Source organism: Aptenodytes patagonicus, chromosome 1, assembly GCF_965638725.1.
Source record: "Aptenodytes patagonicus chromosome 1, bAptPat1.pri.cur, whole genome shotgun sequence".
Lineage (NCBI taxonomy): Eukaryota > Metazoa > Chordata > Aves > Sphenisciformes > Spheniscidae > Aptenodytes > Aptenodytes patagonicus.
The window spans coordinates 100,893,878-100,918,534 of record NC_134949.1 but is presented as its reverse complement, the minus strand read 5'-3'; the positions used below and the strand labels follow the sequence as shown (position 1 = coordinate 100,918,534).

The following is a 24,657-nucleotide window of genomic DNA, read 5'->3' as shown; positions in this document are numbered from 1 at the left end:
ATGTAAAAAAAAAAAAAAATCAATTTTATGGAGATTTATTGGCCTCAGAATTGACAAAGAAATGATAAAACTGAGTTCCCAAGCTAATTGCCTCGAAAACAATGCAAACCGAGAGCCATGCTCTTAACACAAGGGCTGCGTGTGCGCAGCATTAAACTGTGTTTCCTTCAAGAGCCTGATGATTACAGAATTACTTGCATGTAAAACAAAAAGTAATTGGCTGTATATTGCTGTTGGTTAAAAATCTTGTAAATGCTCCTTTCCGTCCATGCTGAATGTACATTACAGGCTCCCTCATACCCTCAATAAAAATAACAACAATTAAAAGTTTCTGCACTGTGGGGTTTTTGGCTGCAGATTTTTAATGCTGACCCCAGAGGTTCCCAAGATCAGGTGATGGTGACTGCAAGGAGAATAATCCCTTCACGCCAATAATTAAGGGCAGCCTGTATAGTAACTGGGTTCTGTCATGAAAAACAGATAATAAACACATGCACATGTGTTAAGCTGTACTACTTTACAGCTCATTCTGTGCAAACATAATAATTTACATTTTCATTTTAACAGCATGAAGAGCCCTAAAGGTAGCAAAAAAATAAAAAGGGCCTAGCCAAAGAAGGCAAAGGGAGAGGATCTGAGGAGGTGAAACATTTTTGCTCCTTTGAAGTAATATTATAGGATTTGTAATAAGGCTGCAGGGAATAGTTCATGGCTGGAGCCTTTTTTAAAGTAATTCAGAATAAACTGACTGAAATAAACCAGCTGCTGTATTTAAGATGCTGAAAGTTTACGACAGCCATGGAAGTTACTTTATCCTTTTTTAGTTCATAGGAACAATTTTCTTATTCTTTGAGAAAGACTGTAATTTAGTAGAAAAAAGTTTCAACAGCAACACACGTCCATATATACAAATCCTAACAGACAAATAGCTGCAAAATCAATAAATCATTTTCAAGAATTTCTAACAGAAATACCAGGACCATGATCAGCTCTGTTCTTACTACACAATGAATCAGCATGGCACTACTCAGAAAACAGTACATAAATATCTAAAGCCAAATTAAAAGCAATTTAATCCACAGGAATTTAACAGCACTGACATGTTTAAGGATAGTGATTGCAACTTTCCATTGTGTGGGAGTAAGGAGAGCAAATTCTGACCTGTTATTTGTCTGTGACACTTTTTTTACAGGCTGCTTTTATTTTATAACCTCATTAAATTTGGATGATGAAGCATTAATTGTATGGGCCACATGTAACCATGTAGATTTTTTTTGAGACTAGTTGGTTAGCGGTTGTTGGGCTGCACGAAGCAAACCCACTGTTACAGCTTGTGTATCCCCTGACAGTGCAGGGGAAGGAGCACACATGTTGTGGATATGCATGCTCACGGCTCTCTGGAGATAAGGAGGGGCTCCAAACTTAAAATAATAATAATATGAACAGTCAGAGAACAGTTACTCCATTGTCATGGGGATTAGGAAGCAGTTCTAATTTCCAACTACTGCAGGTAAATCCCACATTAAAATGTTAATTCAATTATATTTGGTGGGGAGGCATCTGAGTATAGTACCAACAGCTCTTTTCTTGCAGATGGTACAGCGCCACTGTTGTGTGAAAAACGCCCACGCACATTAACCTTACAACGTGCTAAGCAATAGCAATATATGGTTCAACATGGTTTACATGGTGTAGCAGGATATTTATCTGGAGCTGAAACAGTTTCAAAGACAAACTACTGCTTCTTATTAAAAACATGCTCATTAGACACCAAGAATTCTGTGGGTGAAAAAAGGAATTTCCAGTCTTGGTGTTTATGAAGGGCGTTATCTTCGCCCTGTAAGGATGAAAAAAATCCAAAATGCAGTGATAAAAAACCAAGAATCGCCCCCCTACTCCTGATCAGGAATGTTAAACTATCACCTTCCTCTCCCCTCAGCTTCTCCTGCTGCAAAACTAATTTATTTCTATTTCAAAGAGGGTATGGATGGAGCTTTGACTGTGATCTAGTCTTCACGATCCAGACCTCCTCTGCTATGGAAAAGTGCTGCAGGGTTATGCACATTGCAGAGAGGATCTAGGACCAGAGAGGAGCTGAAATACTGCAGGATGACACTCCCCTCCAGCCACTGGCCATAGCAAACTACTTCTTCCTGGTAGCCAGGACACGTGCCCGGGCTCAGAAAAATCAACACTTCTTCCCCTGAGCGTCTCTTGGATGGGATCTTGCTCCATGCTGTTGCTTTCACAGGGCACAGCCGAACAACCCAGAGTAGCCAAGAATAAAGTCCCATTTAGCCTTATTAAAATAGGTAGACAAACGTCAGAAATAGACAGGCTTCGGGTCTGGCTTTTGAACACATTTCAAAAGTAGCCCAGATTCTTCAGGATGAGCAAAATCTCACATCCTTAACGATACAATTTTTGTGATACAAAGGCAACGCAAGTCAGTAGAAAGGCTCTCTTCTTAGTCCTGGATGAGATCCAAAGAAAGCACAGACATACTCATTCTTACAAGTGGGGAATCAGGACTTGAACAAAACATGTTTGTAAACAGAGCTGGATTAAAAAAATCTCATTAATTTGTGAGACACTTGTTTAGTAGTTACTTTTAATTTAAGAAACTACTCCAAATCACTTTTCAGCCTAAGCTTAGAGTAATTCCAAACTAAATTATTAGTGGGTCAACTTTGTCAAGCAAGCAATTTTCACAGTCCCTGCAGGAGTCATCAAGACGGGTTTCATTGATTTTATATTTTGCTTTGGGAAAAAAAAGTCATTTCTTAGACTTTATACAGCTGATAATGAGGTAGTTGAAGTTACACTCTGCATTTCAGTAATGCACAGCAGAATCAATATCATATTGCTAACCACACGCGTTGTTTGAACATAGACAGCTATGTTTTGCTCATTACTAACCTGAACACAGATGAAAGAATTTGAAACAAAGGATAATTGTTTGGGGAAAATCTCCTTACCCACAAGAGAAGAGATAATTCTCTTCCCAATTTCACCTTCGTTTAAGTGAGGTATCACTTTTTTTTTTTTTTTAAATTGAAAAATACCAGTTATCTAGGGGATTAATTCAACAGATCTGGAAGCATTAAAAGGCTTCAGTAACTTACAATGGCCATTCCCAAAATGTAGTCTTTTCTCATCAGTGCCATGTTTAGACTTCTTGTATCCACAGAATCTACAAGCAACAGAGAAAAAAAATTAATACAGAGAATTTTATGTTAACTGCAGGTGGAAACAGAATAAAATGTTTTCCCTCCACAATTAAATGCCTGTTTGAAAGTTTAATGATATTTACATTCTCTGTGCCCTATAGAGGCATGTTATGTTCTTAGGGAATTTGAGGAAATTGGCTAATGAGAGGATTTGTTGATTTTTGACCCCTACAGTTGAATTTTACAATTGCCTAAGAATGTGTTTATAGCATTTTTTAACAACTGCTGCATGACTGGGGCTGCTAACGTTAACGGGCTCATTACTGAGCATGAAGCAGTATTCGGAGCTCCTGGGCAGCAGACAAAGGAGAAGGTGCAAACCAGCCACACTACTGCCCAATGACACCCAATTTGCCATGCTCATCAAGGCCACTCGGGGAAATGGAAGGGGGAGTAAATGTGCAAACCAGATGATAAACTAACCTCCCAATCAAGACGTACACCACAACTGTGAGGAGAATAATGGCTACTGCTGCTGAAATGGCAATCATTACGACCTGGCTATTCTCACTGGAAATGGAGAATGCTGGAAAGTTAACAAAAAAATATATAAATAACCCCCCCCACACATAACATTGATTACATCACAATTGACACTCTTATAGGGAACAGACAGATTAAGTCATCACTATATAGCATTTGGTCTCCTGCCAAATATTTAATCTACTAAGTAATTTTTCATCAGACAAATAAATACAAGGGAAGAAAACAAAAGACTGGCCATCTTTGACAATTTACCAAAGTTGTTTCTGCTACTGCTGATTTTTACTCTTGTTGATTGTAGTAACTGCTGTTCAACTGATACGTATACATATATGTAAATACAAACATACATACCATGACATACATATATTTTGTCATGGTCAGTAAGGAATTTTTCCTTGGCAAGAAATCCCAGCCAGTCAATAATCATCATCCTTACTCTCACTTCTGTATGACGGAAAGTGCTTTAATCAATTAAGCTTCCCAGTTAAGCTTGACAGTATCCCCGTGAAGGCTGTCAAAAGCCAGGGCACACAGAAGCAGATAGAAGGAGTATCCATGGTTAATCAATGTCGATAGGAAAAAGAAGGGCTATTTTCTGCCTTACGTTGGATGCTTCCCTGTGGTCCCTAAGCATGGAGCTTTGGTGCGCTAGACTGCTATACAATGACAGGACATCTTTAGATCTTAGGCGTTATGAACAATCTTCAGCAGGTGCCTATCGAACTTCACTGAGCACAGGAGAATTAGGCTCCTCAGCACTATGTTTCAAGTTAGCTGTCCAAACTGAGCTGAAAGCTAGCACTCCTGGTCCCCACAAATTAGACAGTTTGTGTACGTGACTGCTCGGAGTCACATCATTTCCCTTGGGAAGAAGCCTCTGCCTATTATAGACCTACAACTGCACTCGCGTTGTTACGATAACTTGGCAATAGGAACAAAGTTATGCGATTTCTTGTCTATCTGTGTAACTTGTATGCTCGTTATTGAGATGTGCACCACTGTCTCCTGTCACCTGCCACATTTTCGGACAGCTACTTTTTCCTTTTTTATTTTAATATTACTTTGCAGAGAAAACCCATTAACCTCTAAATTGTGAAATTTGTTATCACTGCAACTGATTTTTTTATCCTTGCTGTACTTGTTTGTCCTATCTTGAGTTCCAGTTTCATCCAGTATGCCAAAGCTCCATGTCACCCTACCAGTGATTTGTAACTATTTTTTTAAACAAGAAGCTTGTTTGCTTTTCAGAATACAAGCTGAGGTGGGCAAGGAAGAAGTAGGGATGAAATACAGAACATATCTCAAAAATACATGGATGCCAAGTGAAAGACCATTTGGCTTGACGCTACTCTTGGTTAAAAATTTGTTGCTTTTAGCAGAGCACTTCTTACACCATGGGTTCTCAAGTCTTATAATGAGTACATGAATAAGCTTTATGAGAGTGTATCAGAATTATAGTCCTTAGTTGTGTTATAACTCTGAACAGCAGATATGAATCTTCTGCGAAAGCCTGACCTTCTAAAAAGCACAGTCTCTGATTATGCATCATCAGTCTACATCGGTAACTGGGTACCTAAGCAAAGGCTGACTTTTTGATGCATTAAGCCACTTTCAGCTTCTAGCAAAGAGAAGGTCTGATTTACTATATAGTACCAAGTGATAAGAAAGTAACATTTAAGATGATGAGCTTTATTAAAAGTCTTTCTGATATAATAACAGAACTTGTAAAGAATACTTACAAGGTCATCAGTTAATGTTATTATCTAGGCATTAGAGAAAAGAAAAAGGAGTGCTGGACCAGTAAATAACTTCCCCAAGGCCACCCAGAAATGTAGTGACAGAGAGGAGAAGGCACCCAAACAGCCCAACTCCCTGACCAGCTACTCAACTGAATGACCATCCTTCCCGGCCTGTGCATATTAATTTCATCTCAAGGCTACGTAGGAGACATCAGCAATGCTCCGCAGTAGCAAGGAGAATTACACAGTGACCCACAGGAGTAATGGACCAATATAATATTAATTCTCTAGGAGCAGGGGTTTATAGTTCATAGGGTTCAGGCCACAAACTTGGAACAGCGCGAGGCTGTGAATCTGTTTTTCTATCAAACTTCCTCCCTTGGCAGGAGCCGTGTTCTAACAGGGTATCAATTCTGGCACGAGGCAGAGATCAAGTAGGGAATGGAAGAAAATACCACCTGTGATAGTCATGGTATACTTTTTATAGCATGTTTCAAGTTTAGTGATAAAATATAAAGTTATATAGTAACGCTACCCAGAAAGACACATCATAAATAGTTATGAGTCGCATTCACTAAACTAGGAAAGGAGTGAAAGCAGCCATTCAGATCAGTCAGAAACTGGGCAGGATGTCAGTATAAACCATTTGAACAAACACATACAATCTGGACTGGTTTCAAATTCAAACTTGCGGCTGTTTGTCCCATATCCAGCTGCAGTTCGGGCTCGAATTTGGAAGACGTAGGTGGTATCAGGTTTGAGGCCGCTGATGGTAACATTGGTGCCTTTGGCTCTCAGAATAGTATAGCTTGTCTCTTGTTCCTGCTTTTGGGAAGAGAAATTATCAGATTAAAACCACACCCTAAAAAACAGAAACAAGAGGTGGTTGGTACAAAATTACTACACATCACCTGGAGAGCAGCGGCATTTTTTTGAATATTTATAGCCTGACAAATGCTTGTACAGCCATTCATTTTCAATCAGCTAAAAATCTTTTGATTAGCAAGAAATCTAAATCATTAGAGCTTCTACGACCTTGTGCTGTAAATTAAATACTAGACATGCTGAGTATATGACATTTCATTAAATGGCTTTGCATCATTTTGTCCATAGTCTGTAATACAACAAGAAAATGTTAAAACGTTACTTAAAAATCATAAAACAGATTTGCCTACTGCACTGAACTGGAAGTTTTAACAGGCCAACTTAGACATTTTAGGGCCCTGCAGAGCTACTGCAGGATGCAATTTTTACTGCCTCATGTTTTACAAGACAGTGTTTACCTTTATAACAGTCAGAAAAGAAACTCCATTCGGGCTCCTCATCTCAGCTCTGCGAACAGGCAAATATAATTGGTTTTCTATTATGCTATAAAAACTATGAGATTGATGCATCCATCCTCATGTGGACAAAACCCCACTGAACTTGCTCCTGAATGAGTCTTGGGCTTTAGTAGCCAGAAAGGAAATGTGTTTGCTCCTTACTGCTCTTTGCTAAAGAGCAAGGTATCATCCCCAGTATGGATGATACGCTCACAGCCACACTCTGCTTAACAGTCACATATTTCTGATATAACGACTTTTTTTTATAAAATAAGAAATGGACCATTTTGTAATTTAGTAAGTTTGGATACACTTCACACTGTGCAAAAAGCTAATTCTGATAAAAGTATGTCTCAGTCCTACTGTAAGCACATAGTCTAAAAATTTAAGCATGCATTTGGAGCTTGAGGTATTGCTTATTTTACTAAAGCCATCCTGTACCAAAAGAGCATTTTTGGCTTCCTAAAAATGGCAGCTGGAACTGCCTCAGAAAAAGTCTTGGACAGCGGCCACACGTGGGGAACTGTGAGAATCTCAGTTGTTTAGGTTCCCAACCAGGAACTTTTTTATTCTGGAGGTGGTGGGCATTTCATATGCCGCCCTTTTACTTTGAACACTCTGAAATACACTAAAACCATTGAGTTTTGCCTGGTTGAAAGCACACGCTGAGTTAACGTATGTCGGATGCAAACAATCTCACCTAATTCCCACTGTGTTCTATGGCATTGCATTAGCTTGCAAGGTACTGACATTTTAACTTTGATAAGACTAGAGTGCCGATGCACAAGTACAGAGCTTGGAAAATACTCAACACACTCCTTGCCAAAGCCATCTCACCTTCATGTGAAAAGTTCAAGTGACTAGAGTTGTTTTAGTGTGTTTGCTCTGCAGTGCTGTCTAAAGTAAGAAATTTAGGTTTATTCTAAGTTAGTGGGTGGACATCAGAAACTGTTCACTTTACTGCTACAGAAGTCTAGCTACCCTGTTCTTGGCAGTCTTTGATACAGAGACAAACAGAAGCATTTACACCATGGTTAGGGAAATTGCCAGAATTTCCACGTAATATTCAACATTATGCACATGAGTAATCACGGGGAGGGGAGAAAAAAGGAAAAGTAGCTAAGCCTAAAAGTGCCTAAAAGTTACCATCCAGAATCAAAACCTCAGTTAGGGTCACCTATAGTCAAAGAATGACTATAAAAATGTTTACCATGGCCCATTTTCTTTGCACACTAAAAATATAAAGGAAATCAGCATTGGACCGCCTCATAGTTTCCCAATACTTCTCTGAAAAAGTTTTCTGTTATAAATTCAAGGGAGAAAATTTACAGGAAGACATTCTAAGGAGCTAACAGGTTTGTGTAAAATTATTTATTTTTGAGCTAACAAAGGCCTAGTAGTATAATTTGCAGGTTTTCCTTATCTCATCATTCAGCTGAATGTAGGCAACTCTTTTAATTTCAAAGACATAATAATCTTGTCTTTAAAACAAAATCTTTTGTGTATGCTGTGACTGGACATTCATTTTGATCTCACTTCTGGCTGCTTGTATGAAATGCAAACATTTCCTTCTTGTGCAGATACATACGTGCAAGAGAAAATATAGTCATGGTGCTGTCTGTTAATAATCCGCAATGGAACTTGGAAAATAAACGTTTAAAACAATGGTATGGAGGATGTCATGGTATCTTAGTTTATGGTAAGCTTTTTACACACATATTTTGTAAGTCATTTTTTATGTTACTAGTAATCAAATCAGTGAAACACCACATAAAAGCCCAAGTTTATCTTTCTTGGGGATGAAGTAAAACTTCAGAGATACAGCACTATAGCTGCCATAAGCAGAAAGAATATACAAAAAGCAGAGTCAGTCTTTGCCAAGCAGAACTTTAATCAAACACTCTGTTTGATGATAAATTTGAACTTGGATGCACAAAGCGTATTCTTCCTGAATATTTCTGCATAGTTTACCAGACACAATCTTTACTGGGAAGCAAGTCCCACTACTGTTAGTGTCTCATTTGCAAATGACATTTTATAATTTTAAACTATGTTTTACAAAAGACATATTTTGGATACATTTAACATTTAGAGTGGCAGTACTAGCGAGAGTGAACGGTATGTCCTTTTTCAAATAAGCACAGTAAGTGTTTATATTGTATGAGGAAGAACATTTTCTCCATCAGCTGCATGTACACTTGAGAGGCCAAAACCAGTCTACACATCTTCGGGAGGAGCGCAGAGTCCCAGTACTGCTTCCCCTTATTGCCAGGCATGAACTGTTCGTCGATACGACAGTTCCTACAAATGTCGTGGAGTATACATGGCCTACCTACCCTCAAAGCCAGATTAATAAGAGTTTAAAAGCAACTAAGTGCATTTGCGTATAATTTACTTTTTCAGCCTCAGAAAGAGCACAAACTAGGTGTCATTATTTATTTGTTGGCTTTAACCAGTCTACGGAGCACACAATTTCAATGATGGCAAACGCAAATCTATTTTAGTAATGTGAGACTGCAATTAAATTTCACTCATTGTTTGCAGCAGACTTCACCTTAATAAAGTGTGTGGGATTTAGTTATCAGAATTGTAAGCCACATATTTAAATGAAGCAATTAATAGTTTGTGTGTGGTATTTACGACATGGCTTTTTTTTGCATGACAAGATACTCCTTCCAGAGAACATAATTATGTGAGCAAGGACACGGATGAAACAAAGTATCTGCTTGCGTAAGAAAAAAAGCTGACTTTTGTTATACGTGCACTTTGATGGCTGAGACAGTTAAAATCCAGCATAGCCTTATATGGACGGACTAAACTGGGGTGTCATTTGGTCCCACTAACTTAACATAAAATGTTCTGCCCTACCATAAAATAAATGCCTAGAAGTTCCATACAGTATTCCTCTGAAAGAGGATTTTATTTCTTTTAAATGTTTCGAATAAATAGTAACTGGGGTCTCAGAACCAGGCCCTATAGATTTTTACAGAGAATACAATTATATTCCAAACAGCGAGTCTGAAAAACTGTCGCTCTCTGTTCATAATGTTATGCCTTAAAACCCCATAGGTTCATTCCAAAAAGTTAAAACAGGTTCCCAAAACTGTAGCTCCTAATTTCTCTAGAAACATCACACAAAGCTCTATTCTCTCTTGGTTACAAGAAGTGAAATCACTGGTGAAAAAAAACCTGAATAAGTGAATTAATTACCCTTGCAGAAAATAAATATTTTCCACATACTTTATGCCAATAATACATTAGAAAAACTACATGATATCATAATTTAGATACAGGACATTCTATTTTTATTCTAAATCTATTCCAACATCCTGAATATCAGTAACATTCAGTTGCCCATAAATATCACGTATTCTCTGAAATTTAAGAACAACTTAACAAAGTAAAAAAACCCCACATTTGCAGGGACAAGGTGTATGACAGAATTGGGTTGACCTGTATTACTCTATTAATGCTGTATTTATTAATTTCTAAGAGATTACAAAAGGTATGGCAAGGAAAAACAAGCAGGAGGGAAAAGAATGGCTCAACATAAATCATCTACCAGCCATCAGGTACGACTTGTCAGGGGGAATACCCAGATTGCTAACTGTGAAGGGTTTATTTCCTAGCAGCTGTCACTTAACAGCAGTGGGTTTTTTGATGAGCACAACCAAGATGATTTCTGAAGCAGAAAATCAAACGGACTGGACCAGTTTAAAAAGAAAGCTCTCTTTTCAAAAGAGGAGGAGAGGGGGGCTGCTTAGAGATCTCAGACTGAAAAGCAGCATCTTCCAAAGGTGTTTGGAGAAGAAATGAAGAGTAACAGTCCAGCATGGGCTGCCCTGACCTCAGGTAAGTTTATCATGCACAGAGTAGTAGTTTTCAACCTTTTTCAATTTGCAGACCTAAAAAGGGCAATGGATTAAAGCCTCCTGACAACAGATTTGCTTTTCTTAGTTACCTTTCACAAACCCTGAGGAATAGGCTTCAGACTCCCCAGGGGGCTGCAGACCACACATTAAAAAACACTGGTGTCAGAAGGTTGTTTTTTAAAAACCCTTTGCTCTAAATGGTCTGGCTCCTATTGTCAAGCAGTTGGCTCTTTGGTTTAAGAAAGCTGTCTGGTGCATATGAACTCTTGATCACAGACTTCAAAGGGAAGAAACACATGTGCAAGATCAGCCTCGTATAACTGGTTGTCTTATGAAGCTGTCTTATGACAACCAGTTGCTCCATAAGACTGGATATACTCGGTGGGAATAGCAGCCGCATGCTCAGTCTGTGCATACAACAGTACTGGAAGGTGACAATTTTCTTGAATAAAGCAAGCCAATTTCAGTGTAGAACGATGATCAAAACACTGCAAAAAACCAAACACACAAATAAAATTTCTCGGTCGTTCAATTAAAATGAACTAAATGCACACAAGGGGAAAAATTCTCTCCCTTTGGAGCAACTAAAACCAGAGCGATCGCCCTAATGCCACGATGTGCAACACACCTGCGTGTTACATCCTGCACCTGTGGTACTCGCACAGAGCCACCCAGGCAAGGACTTCCACTTGGGGCGGCTGGAGGTGGAGCTGAGTCGGGGCTGCCGCAGCTCTTGGAAAGGCAAAGGTACGGCCAAAGGCAGCAAGAGCAGCCAGGCAGGTCTCAAATGAAGCACAAGTTAATCATGCAGATAAATAACCTGGCCTGTGCAAAACAGGCTGAAGTTCTGGGATCTTTCAGGCGTAGGCTCTTTGTGAGGTAAATAGCTCTTCCAAGCCTTACTAAAAGGCAGTATCTATTTTCTTTAAAAAAAAATTGGAAACGAGAGAGCCTAAATAATTCCTGCGTCCCCTTCAGTGCTGAGGATGTACAAATAAAGGCAATCTGATGTATAAGCCGGTTCTCTTTTACTTCTCAAGCCCAGGATCCAGACTTGATCCTGTCCCCATTGAAATAACAGAAAAAAAACAAAGTGAAAGTCTATAGGCTACTGATCTATAAGGTGAGACTGAACTGAAATGTGTAGGAAGCTTTCTTTTTCCCCTTTTATCAGTAGTACTATGTATGTTCAGATTTTTACCAAGGTCTTTGAAGGTTCTAGTGCTCACCAAAAAAACCCCACCCAAAATCAGATGACACATTAATTTGGGAGAAATCTTTTCAGAATACGGCCTTCCGATCCCCATTCGTCAGCTGGAGATCAGGCGTAGACTATCAATACCACATTGTCCCACTGGTAAACTCCATGAGAAAACATTCTAAAGATTAACTGAATACCTGTGGAGTCTTTTTAACAGCAGTTTCTGAGTGGATATTGGCACCACATCTTCCCTGGTACGTATGAAACATAAGCCTGATTTCTAGATATGAACAGCATTAGTAAATGCTAAATTAAATCATTATTTCTGCCATTTTTTCAAAGTTTGTCAACTTCAGTAGCAATATATTCTATCAAAAGGTCTCTCTGACCAATCTAAAAATGGCTAATACCGCTATTTACAATCTTCACAACAATTTATGGTCTTTTCAATTCTACCAGTAAGATTTATTAAAAAAACCCATTCTGTTACGACAATTTATTTTTTTCCTAAATACAGATCTATATATGATGTGGAAATCAACAGCTGTAAATACAAGAAAATGTCAATATAAAGCAGAACCTATTAAATGGCAGATTTTCTTTTATTTGTAGCTATTTACATAAAATTTATGAAGAATTCAGTTATTTGTGAAAAGTGGGAACTTTCATAGTGCAAACCAGTCACTAAAAGGATTGCCCATCTCTTTTCCAAATCATTTTTGTGTAAGAGATGCTTGCATCACAGGGAAGCACTAACACATGGACACTGACAAATAAATGTATGAACACTGACAGCATAACAGAACTGAGTAAGTAAACTGTACTCAAAAAAAAAAAAGGTCTTGCAGCTTGTCTGCATTACTTTCTGTATTTGTTCTGATGTATTTGGGGATGAACTTGGTAGACAACACAACTTAACAATTTCACTTCATATTTTCATGATGTTCTCCTTACCAAAAACTGAAGTTTCAACACTTGGTGTCATTGAGGCAGACAGTGAGTGAACAGGGGTGTCTGAATGCTTAACATAGGCAAGATGCAATAATTTCATTACAGTATTACCAGCACAAAAACCTCCCTTTCAATCTTTCTTCCCACCTTTTCATAGTATTTGACCTCGTAGTCCAAGATGATCCCATTCGGATGTTCAGGTTCTTGCCAAGACAGAGACACGCTGTTCCTGGATGTCCTGTCTTTCCTTATGACTGTGATGGGGGATGGGGCTGTAAAGGGGATGGGGGGAGGCGGGAAGAGAGAAAAGCAAACTGAGTTTATCTCTGTTCCAATCCTTGGCAAAGAGTGTTGTTTCCATTTAAAAGACTCATGAACATAGGTCTGGACTTGTATCAACATTCAGCAGCTGGATTATAGTCCTAGTACACATGCCTTAAAGCATACTAGCCTCAAGGAAAATGAGCTGAGATTTTCTGTTAGACTGGCGGACCAGTGGCAAGACAGCAGATGGTTTCGATCTGCTACTACAGTGTAAGCAATGAAATACATTTGATATACTAAAATAGAGAACAAAATAACAGTACTACCTATTTGTTATAATGCTGAAGTATTATCATTACCAGACTCTGCAGAACTCTGACAACATTTTCATATGCAAGTGTAAAATGGTGCTGGGGTGCATTACGTACAAGGAGCTCCTGGTATCCACGGCTAGTAATAACCATCAGCATACTGCAGAATACAGCCTCTTTTGTAACATTATTTGGTAAGCTCTCCAGATACAAATTGCTCCCATATACACTTCTCCTTTACCACATTTCTTTGAAAATGAACTTTGAAGAAAAAAATCTGAACTGCAAAATAACCTCATTTCTGATCTGTATTAGCTAGGCATGACAATTGATTGCATGTCACAGACTCACCCACCACCCAAAACTTGGAAGTACTATCAACGTTAGAGAAAAAAATCATCATTACCTAGGATCCTTGAACATCAGTTCAGCTTTAGACCACCCAGCTCTACGTGATCTTCCAAGACCAGACCTAGGTTTCCTGGACTCACTGAAAGCTATGCAATTTTTAAAATTATTTTTTCTGTTTCTTTTGGGTTGGCTTCCCACTTCAAATGCTTCTCTTCCATGGCTTTGGCCAAAATTCATCAGATGATAGCTTACAGATCACACATTTAAGGTCGTAACTGTCATTTTAAAAAAAATCTTTTACCAATAAACAGCCTTTTATCTTATCATGTAAAACAAATGTGTTTATAAGTTCAACATCGTGCTAGCCTAATAAAAAGGCTCTAGCTGATCTAAACAATTTAATTTCAGCTGAATCCTATGAAGCTTTTACTGTTCGTACAAAACTAGTTGCACTGTACAGGCATTACACTTTTGCATGCATTAGCCAGTGTCCTTTCTGTTTGGGTTTTCATTCCTGTAAGAGAACTTTCAAAAGCCAGAAAAAAAAGAAGTTTTAATTAAAATAAATTTTGGAAAATTCATTCTGTGTTTGATTTTGCTAAACTTCCATCAAAACATACCTTCTAGTCTTGAGTCATAATCTAAATGTTGACAACCTCCTTTAATTGAGTAGAGCATCTAGAAAGCTACATACATCCACACAAGCACATACGTATATACACACTTCCACGTTCCGTTTTGGGTTGAAACACATCCTCTGAGTAGCATTTTCATGTCACATGGTTCACAATAGCTTTCTGAGAAGATTAAAAAGTTGCAAAAATCCCTTTTTTTTTTTTCCCTTCTTTTTTTTCCCAGCAGGAAGAATTTATCCTGAATTTAAATTACTGAAATCAGATTTTGGAGGGTTTTTGCTTTGTTTTGTTTTATTTTTTTTAAAGTAGAACAGGAAAGAGTCTCTTTCTATTTTACTCAGACTCACCAGATATATGCTTGCTGAAGAGCTGAAAAGCATTAGGGCAAGGTATACAGGACTGGTTTGTAATGAGCATCCTTCAGTAATTCCACTTGAATTCCACTCAAGCACAAACCAGTGCTAGGGCCAAAATACAAAGTGGTTAGCTGGCTGGATTGCTCTACCGCAGCCAGCTCTTTGTTAACTCATATACCCATGCTTGCTGCTTTTATGCTCTTGTAAGTCATTTTTATGGGTTTTTTTTTTTAAGTCAAGCTATTAATCTTTTTTTTTTTTATGTGAATAGATTGCCAAGCCCAGTACCCCAGCTGGTAACACTTCCCATTAAGGTAACATTAATACAGATTTTATGAATAATTAATATATGATTAACAGAAATGGCTTTTCCCCTAATAAATTATGGTAATTTGTGCTATAACACATTCTCAGGGCAGGCTGAAATAATCTTATATGCTCCAATACAGATGTGCTTTAAAAAAAGCTTTCTTCTAACACAGTATTAATTATTTTGAGCTCATTTACACACATCTCTGCAGATGCTACCAGTAACTTATCTCACAGCAGTTTACTAGAAAAGCGTCTGCTCTGCAGTTATCAATAACATTATAAAACATTCATATACCTTTTCTAATCCCCAGGGTTCCCAAAGCTGCTTAGAAATTATACATACAGAGTGTCTGGAAGAGACAGCATCCCACCGCATGGGCAAATGGAGGGGAGATGGATAATCATGGGGAACACAAAGTTTCAGGCACCTTTAATCCCACACACAGAACAGAGCTGAGTTCTGCAACACAGCGCTGCACGTCAGGCCACTCCAACAGCTACCTCTGAGCCATGGAAATTGCGTATTCCAAATCTGTTTAAATCACCATCTTATCTTAACTATGTGGATTACAAAAGTTACCTAGTTTTAAGGCATTAATCTTCAGTGCATAAAGGAACAGTGTCTTCAGATATTTCAGTGGTCACCTATTTATTTCTAGAGGATAAACCACACTATTTGTGTTCAGAGGGGAAGATATGTATTTGTAACTTAATTTTAATTTTTAATCTTGTATATATTTTTTTTATCTTGTTAAACTATCTTGTATATCATCTGAGCATTTTAATTTTGAAGCACATAGGATGTTAAGAATAGAGACTTAATATCTGGGTATAGATTTCATAATTTTCTTGCTGTTCCCATCATCTCTGTGTGTTCACATAGGATTTTACAAGCAATAGCTGACTTTGATTCCCCTCTATGTTTCTGTTGACAAAACAGAGCCCCAGAGAGGACAGCCCTCACAAGAACCTCTTCCAGCAGTTCCTCTCCCGGCACTATGTCAAGCTTACAGCTCTTCGAAGCACAGGTGAAACCGAACTGTGCTGCCCCTGGGATGATTTCAGCACCGGGACCCTCCTTCTGCAAAAAGTGGAGTAGAGGGGAGCAAAGATAAATCTTGAAGTGAGCATCCCCAATAGCCAGCCTTGCAGACCCCCCCCCGCGGATGGGGGCAGAGAAAGGAGTCAGGATCCTGTGCCTGGAGGGGCTGCCATCCTGCACAGCCCATCACAGCTGCAGCAGCAACCTGGCTTTCCTCAAACCAGACTCCGCTGTATGCTGAGAGACAGAGGTGACCTGGCTCTTCTGCTGTGCCTGCTGCCCTCACAACTGATGTCTGCCTCTCTCTCTCTCTTCACTAAATTGTTTCTTTGTCTACGCCCAGAACTAACACACGGGGTTGACTGATGAATACATGCCACACTTTGGTTTGACCAAGATGAGACAAAAGGAAAAAATTACCAGCGCAGCACATGGCATAATCTTTCTTTGCTGGTCTGCAAGAAGCTGGACTGTTAAAGTTTTAAGTCTTAATGCAATCTTTTTTGTTTTTCTGCTATACCTGTTAGATAGGTAGGTTTGAAAAGTGTTAGAAGTCCTCGAACCCTAATTTAAGAAAACATCTTGTTCAGTTGACTTCTAAGTTTACGCTTAAATCTACTGCAATCAACGGGTTTAAGATACGGTAAAAGTTAAGGTAACCCGTAAGAATGTTTTGTCCTGCACTGGGACAGTCATACGACAACAGAGGTGCCTTCCTGACCTATGGCCCCAGCTCAGGGCTGGGGTGCAGTTGGGAGGAATAACTGGACATTTGGACCATGGAATTAATTTCTAGAATACAATGTAATAAATCAAAACTTATAAACTGTATTCTAAATAATGTCTAAGCAGAATTCAGCCTTAATTTCCATTTTGTAACAGAAATAATCCTCCCTTCTCACCAGAGCAGCTCAGTTACTGTATTTTACTATTTACTTGGAAGAGTCTGAAAATCCAGCAAAGAGAGAAACCGCAGTTAAAGGATGTTAACATTATAAACCATTAAACAATGAAGGCATCACCACGAGCAGCAATACATATAGTCCTTAGTCTTCTGTATGAGAAAGGGAGAACCAAGAGCTTCTTGAAAACCATTGAACAGCTACAATAGGATGAGACTGAATTCAAAATCAGGCTACAAAAAGGAGTACAGAAGTAGTTCATATTTACAGTAGCCGTTTTTCATTGCAGTTCCAGGATTCTCCTTTCTTAAATTAAAAGACAACTAGATTGTGCAACAACAGAATGCTAGAACAAATATTTTAAATGTCTGCAGCTCCAACTGACAAAAACAATTTTGTACTACGGGTTAGCAAACGATGACACATTATGAAGCTTTTTAGGATAAATTGAAGTTTTAAAAATTATATTAAAGCATCAATAGCAACACAAAGTTAGGTTAAACTAATTTATCATTTAGAAAACATACATTTCAAGGTAAAACTTATGGCGAATACTTTTTTAGACTAAGAAGTTGAATAAATGCTGTTTCAGTGATTTTTGGATAAATCCTGTGGCTCGTATACCTCTATATATTTACATTTTTATTGGTGTTTTGATTAATGTATGAGTACTCTTAACTTCTTCCCTGAATAAGAGTTGGTTTTTTTTATAATTAACTTTAGGCTTGTGTGGCCATGCATTAAGAGGTTTAGTCTCAACAGTCACATGCAATGCATATAGAGGCATTTTTATGCATCAGATGGTTACTATTTGACTGGTACTACAGTCTAACTGGTTTATGACTAGTTTCAGCAGTTAATATGAACATTCAAAACTCCCTAGAGTTACAAGGGGAAACGTACTTTGAGTGCTCAATGTTGTTAGGTAGCATTTGTGACAACTGGGAATGTGGATGTTGAAAAGGTAACAAACGCAATGATCCAGGGAGCTTAGACTCACAAGTGTAAAAACCTCCTCAGTCATGACTATTAAAGGTGCAAGCAAATAACATGAAGGATCTAGCAGAGACGACAATAAAACTCCGCTCAAATTGATTTCCCAGCGAAACTGACCCCAACAGATCATTTGTTTTCCTCCAGTTTAATAGCAGCTGTATATAAATCTCCTTATTGACTTTTTCCTTGGTTATTGTTTTCATATGTGACTGGCTTACAGATGTATATATATACTGGAAGAAAATTCCCTGTCCTGTGACAGAGAGAACTCAGTATTAACTTTGGGAAGCCATGTGTGTACAACTGCTGAAACATTTAGAGTCCTGTTGTTTCTTGCTTAGGTCTCTAGATCACAAATTAAATTTTAGGGAAGGATTTCATTCTAAAATGACCATGGCCTGCTCACTTCCAGCTTTTGCTTGCAACCAGCTATCACATCAGAGAGTAAAATATTCCAAGCTATGCTGAAAGATGGTGATCAAGAACGTATCTGAGCCAGCAGAACTGACTGTATTACCCAAATTGCAACTTCTTCTGCACTGCTGAATAAATGGAAGGCCTGTTCCTTTTTCTTTCTTTAGAAAACTGATGATTTTATTATCTAAACATAATACTGTCGTCTGATATAATGTATAAGTTTTCTTTAATGTCGACGATGCCCCTAGGAGGTAATGTGGAACAAGAGCAGTAAATAATTTTCAGATTATGATCTTTAAATCTGCAGCCTCTGACAGCAGGATCCACTGGGACCCAAACCCCAATCTGTAAGTCTTAGAGGATCAGTGCCGAAACCACAAAACTATCATACAAGTCAAAGTGGAAATACCAATGTTTGAACAAACTGACCTCTCGCTTAGAGGCAGTTTCTCCAGAAACCTGGAGTCACATCTGCAGAGTCAGGATACATGAGAGAACTTACCCCGGTGCAAGCATTAGGCGCCCGTGCGTGGCTCAGTCTGGCACTGCTCATAATGCTGCACATACACATTTCACTCACACAACAGCCACCCAACATCTAGGTTTTTGTGAACCAGCCTTTCTATCTTCAGGTTTACCCAACCATTCCACTATCAACCAGCATTCAATTCGTGACAGAGTCCTAAGTAATGACTGGCAAATCAGTATAATGACGTCACATCTCCATGACATGATCACATTAACATGATGTCTGTATGAACTGCATGAACGTGTCCTTGGATCCTTTACATCTCCAACATGTAGTCTGTGGATTAACATCTAAGGGGTTTATTATAGAAGCCTGCTCACAGAAAGCAGGAGTTGCACTATTTTAAACCTTCTGTGATTGCATTACTATTTATCTTCTCCATTAAGTGCAGTTAGAGGCGCTGCCTCCCCCTAAGCGGTTGTGCTGAAGCAAGGCTGATCCCAAAGGCACATTCCAAGAAGGCTCAGTCGGCGCTGGGTCCCCAGGTGCCTCCCAGGAGGCAGGAGGAGGAGGAAACAGTTACACTTTAACAACACTTTGGAAACCTGCTAAACCCTACATGCTCCTCTTCCAGATACAATTACCCACCTTTTCAATGCGTGTGCAGACACAGTCCTTTGCCCTTTAATCTCCAGGACACGTAGTTAAACTAGCAGAGTTACTTGTGTTTGTGTTCCTGCACCTTTTCCTTGAGCTGAAGCAGGCTCAATATATTTTTACGACTTGGGCTGTAAAACGTCATCTGATTCTGTAACATCAGTAGGCGACTGTCAGCCAGAATGCAATGCGCTTTCCCTGTCACCAGGGACCAGGCATAAGGGAGTCTAGCCATCCCGACAGCAAGAGGCCCATGTCAGCATACAGGATCCACACACCGGATCCAGGCTGGATCCTAGTAGGATGCAATTGTAAGGAAGCGGGTGAAAAGGTTCCCAGTTTCTGGGAGAGGGCTATCAAGATCCGGGCGTTTACACATATCAAAATGTGGAAGGAAAGAAATAGGACAAAACTTTAAGGACAAAGAGAAGCAGACTAACTTTGGATGAAACAAAGCTCTGTGCGGGAGCTATGTTTCTCCCAGAAATAGGACAATTTTAAAGACTGATTTGTTCATGGCTATTTTAATGGATGACTGCCTGCATTATGGCAGAAGTACCCAAACGCATCTGGAAGCTGGTGGGCTCCAGCCTGTGGTTATAGACTCCAGAGCGGCTGCAGGCATTGCACAGGTGCCATGAAGGAAAGGTGTCGGGGAACTGGAAAGGGGAAAACAAGCAGCTTCAGCAGGAATTACACTAAAAGGCAGCTGCTTGATTTCGCTCTCAAGTGCGGAGAAAGGCAACCTTCTGGGCAGCAGCTGTCACTGCACAAGTGATTATCAGAGCTCATTTCTCACTCTCAGAAATATTTTCTAAATTAAAAGCAAACTTCATTAAGTGCTGCACATTCATGTTCTAATTTCTCCCTCTTTTTATTAAAAGAGATAGCAAATGCCTTCCACAGAGCAAAAATGTTAGACTTGCTCATGTGTTTACCACGTGTGTAATAAATCATGGAAATGCCACATCCATTTGGGCTGCACAAGGCACTCGCTTCAGAAGCTGAAAATTATGGTGCCATGGCGTTCACAGCTGTTATTTCAGAGGGGAGACAAATGCCATCTATGCTTTCATAAAGATTCAGTCCAAAGGTACTCATAACACAAATGTTATTCTTTCTGTTCTCCGAGATGGTGATGGTGGGGGCTTCGCAATACTTCGTATTTTTCACTGAATGTGTTTAAGACTGTTATCAGTTTAAAATAAAGTGTTTTGCTTTGCCTTCCCTACCCCATTGTTGCATCACTTTATAGGACGTTAGAGCCTCAGGCTCTAACCAGCCTCAGGCTGGTGTGAAGTTTTCAGAAAGAAGAATTTACTCACCACACCCATAACATCAACGGTCAGGTGCTGAGTAGGCTTTCCCTTTCTGTGATAGTTTAGTTATTTCCTCAACCAGAGAAATCCCGTGCACAATTTAAGAAGTATACTTAAGAACCATCTCTAGAAATGCCAGTATCCCAAACTGGAGAAGACAACTGCCCTCAAGTAAGTAATTTATGATATGAAGTATTTCTCTCCTTTTAAGTCATCACCAAGAGCTCCTGAACTGGTCTGTCAGTAAGTTCCACCAGAGTCTTTGCAACCTGGTCAGAAAACACTATGAATGGAAACAATATTTCTCAAACTTCTTGCCCTGTCATTCTTTGGTAGTTTCACAGATGGCTCTGGACCAATTGCTTTTGCAAAGGTTAACTAGGACAGGAGAACCTCTGATGGAAAAGACTTGGAAGACGATCACAACTCCTTTCACTTTCTTTTGGATTTTGGGATGATTTAACTTTTATTTTTGTTTGGTTTTAAACATTTTCTTTATATATAGAAGCATAGTTTACTAGAAGGAATGCTAGAAAGAAAACTCTCTCATACGTATTCTGCTGTAGAATTAGACACTGCAAGAAAAATAAAAAGAAACAAAGAAATATAACTTCCTTGAGGGATTTCTGATGTCAAGCTTACAAATTCTGAGGACGGTCACTTCGCAACACTAGAAAGTTGGCACTAGTGAGAAGAAGCAAAGTCTTTAATTTTCAGAACAAAGTCTACTGGCTTCAGAGGGTACCTGTCTTCACGAGCAGGATGACACATCCTCAGGCTCAAATCAGCTTACGTAGTTGGTGTGAGTAAAACCAAAGCTGCCTGTATGCGGAGACTAACTTGCAGGGGTGCATAACTTTGAAACTATAATTTGGTTTTATGTTAAAATGCTTTTAAAAAATAATTATTACATTAATAATTCCCATTTACAGGAATAGTCCCCAAACCCAAAGAAACAAATAACATTTTTTTCCCAGCTGTCCCCAGCCTGCAAATTGTCTAGATGGAATAGCTTCAAGAAGCAAGGGAAGTTGATAGTTTTGTTTACGATCAAGAGGAACACAGACTATTTCCCTCAGTGATTACCAAGAATGCTAGCACTGGTAAGGGAAAGAGAGCGAGAAGTCTAAGGAATATTATTTAACTGAGTGCTAAGCATCCCATTTACCTACATTTCTTTATTTTTACTATTTTACCAAACCAAGATATTACATGAGAATCCACACATAGCCTCATGTTAAAGACTGTAATAGAAGCAAGTAGAGAAAACCATTATCCACTGATTGCTGAATACGATTTCACCATGACCTCGGGAAAAGGTAGCTAAAAGCATCGGAAAGTGAAAAACACTAGCTGAGCCACAAACTTCACCTGTGAACTTTCTCTGAGGTCATAAGCGTTCACTTGAGGTCTGTGTGCACACAGAAGAGACCAATGTATGTCACAGACTCTGAAGCCTCAGCAGAGCTTCCTTGACGTTCAGGGGAAAAGGGATCAAAGGCTTTGCAGGCAGAAGGTCTCTAGCTAATACAGGCTATGCATGGAGTGACATTGTTAAAATACTTCCCGTTTATATCCCTAAAGGAGGAGTTTTATTGAGTTAAAATGATCCTTGACTAGCCTCTCGGCTGAACTGTAAAACACGTTTGAAAAGCGTAAAATCTTTATTTATGCCAGGAATGTTTGAAACTCAAAAGATAATGTCATTCAAAAAACCAAGCATGTCCTAGGTATTCAGTACGTAATGGGGCACAGCTGTAATAACAGTCAATGAACCAGAGACTCCCTACATCATGTCATTAGCTCACTTTTAATAAGTCTATCTTCTTGTCCTTTTTATAAGGACCATAGGGAAAGAAAGAAATATATCATGCACCAAACATCTGTGGCTTTCTCAAATTGTCTCTCTTAGAAGACAGATCTACCTAAGGGACCTGGCTTGGGATATAGATTGTAAAGTGCACGCAACCCTTTCTAAATATGGATTTAAACAGGGAGCATCACACATCGTTTGCGAGTTGCTGAAGACAGTGCAGTCTAGCTTAACAGAATAAAGGCTGAACATATAAATAGCATCACAGTTCCTGCAAGTAATCAAAGACATATATTGAAATAAAGCTTGGTGCTCAACTTGGTGCTGAATTTATTCCCTGGAAGCCACAGATTTTGGGCAAATAAAATTCTAGTTCTGAGGAGGTTTTAACAACTTTTCCTGGGATCCAAGTGAGTCTTTGCTTACAACGGCACTGAAAAATTTACTGATTCTTTCTCCGTTTTAAATGTTTATCCCCCCAAGCAGAAACAAAAGGATAGCTCGAAATTTTCAATCTGCAAGTGACACATGTAGATCAAGATGATACAAACCAGCTACATCTACCCTTTAAGACTCTCCTCCCAATGATCCTAATTTCTGTACCTAGTGGTCAGTTTTGTTCTCAAGTTTTTTTGAACGATTTTCATCCTGGCCCCTTGCAAAAACTCTGTAGTGCCTTATTAGCTATCTTCTCCTTAAACAGACTTATCCCTTCTGTGTTTCAAAACTGCTAGATTTCACAGCTAATACATTTAAGAAAGAGAGAGAAAGAGGAGTAAAAATAAATTTGATTCAATGTATGTAACAGACTGGGCTGTGTGTTTACACCTGAAGAAAATATCTGGTTGATGTGTTTTTACCACATTGTTATTCGTCAATCCAGAAAAAACTGGATTACTGAGTCAACTTGCAGACCTGATACTGCCACGCGGAAGTGCACATGCACGGCTACTATTGCAGTCATCTGTTTTCCTACAGCTTTTCATGCATGGGTTAAATGATTAAGCAAGATGATTAAACAGGCTACATGAATTGTTCTGCTTTGTGGGTTTTAGAAATACAAAACATAAAAGGAGGGGACTCCTGATAATTGGACTACTGCTCTTCTAGGGAAACCTGAGATGATATAGGGTATATCTGGTTTTTTGTTATTCTCTATACTATAGCTGTGCATAGATGCCTCAGTTTGGACCCAGGAGCAGTTATTCTCTTTAAGCTTCCTATATGAAAAAAGCCATACAGAGAAAGGAATCAACATTTTACAAGTGCACAACTGAATTGTGGGGGGACCAAAACTCAGGTTTAGGCACTTAATTGAGGAGCATAATCACTTTCTATAGTTACTAGGAAGAGACTGACATCTCTAGGTAGAATTTAGCCCACAAAAAGCCTCCTGTGTTTCCTTTGCATTTCTTTCTACAGCAGGTAAGCGGAGATTCCTATTTATACTCCGATTTTTTTTTTTTTTTTTTGCAACTATCTGAATCCTATATGGATTGTGTGGAAGAGCTGGGTTGAACTGAGGGCATAGTTTGAGGGAGTCTCTTGTTAGAACATGTCCCCTTTGTTCCTCTCCTGATGCCAGGACACGTGACAGCACAAAACTCTTTGGAATCAAATTTGTATTGACACTGGCTTATTGTAGCTGAACTCAGTTGCTACCACCATTTGCAGCTTCACTGTTGAGGCCTTGGTTTACAAGGCCTTAAGTCCTTAAGAACTAATCAAATATAAAACTACATTTAAAGCTGTTACACTGTGCTTTTAGTGATTAAAAGAAAACAGTCTATTTTATTATCAAACAGGCATGCAGTAAAGACCTGAGGTACAAAAAAAAAAAAAAAAAAGATTTGGGCATCAGCACGGGTACATTTGGAAAATACAGAAAATTTAATTATTTTCACTGAACTTTGTTGGTAATAATTATTTTGCTGGAATCCCGGACACTGAATCATATCAGAAATAATAGAAGGGATAAGAGCTCAGGAAGACACACATGCAAAGTTGGGGTT

The 24,657-nt window shown here is 38.9% G+C and overlaps 1 protein-coding gene across 2 annotated transcripts in view; it reads right to left on the bottom strand.

Moving 5' to 3' along the window:
* The window catches only part of EPHA3 (EPH receptor A3), a 235,162-nt gene that overhangs the window by 48,129 nt on the left and 162,376 nt on the right, over positions 1–24,657 (bottom strand). The window contains exons 6-9 of one of the 2 annotated variants that reach the window (XM_076350835.1): positions 12,949–13,073; positions 6,118–6,280; positions 3,654–3,756; positions 3,126–3,193 (exon numbers count right to left, since the gene is read on the bottom strand). In XM_076350835.1, the coding sequence (XP_076206950.1) occupies positions 3,126–3,193; positions 3,654–3,756; positions 6,118–6,280; positions 12,949–13,073 (459 nt within the window). The remainder of the gene's footprint in view (positions 1–3,125; positions 3,194–3,653; positions 3,757–6,117; positions 6,281–12,948; positions 13,074–24,657) is intronic. The other variant, XM_076350842.1, reaches the window with a different exon arrangement.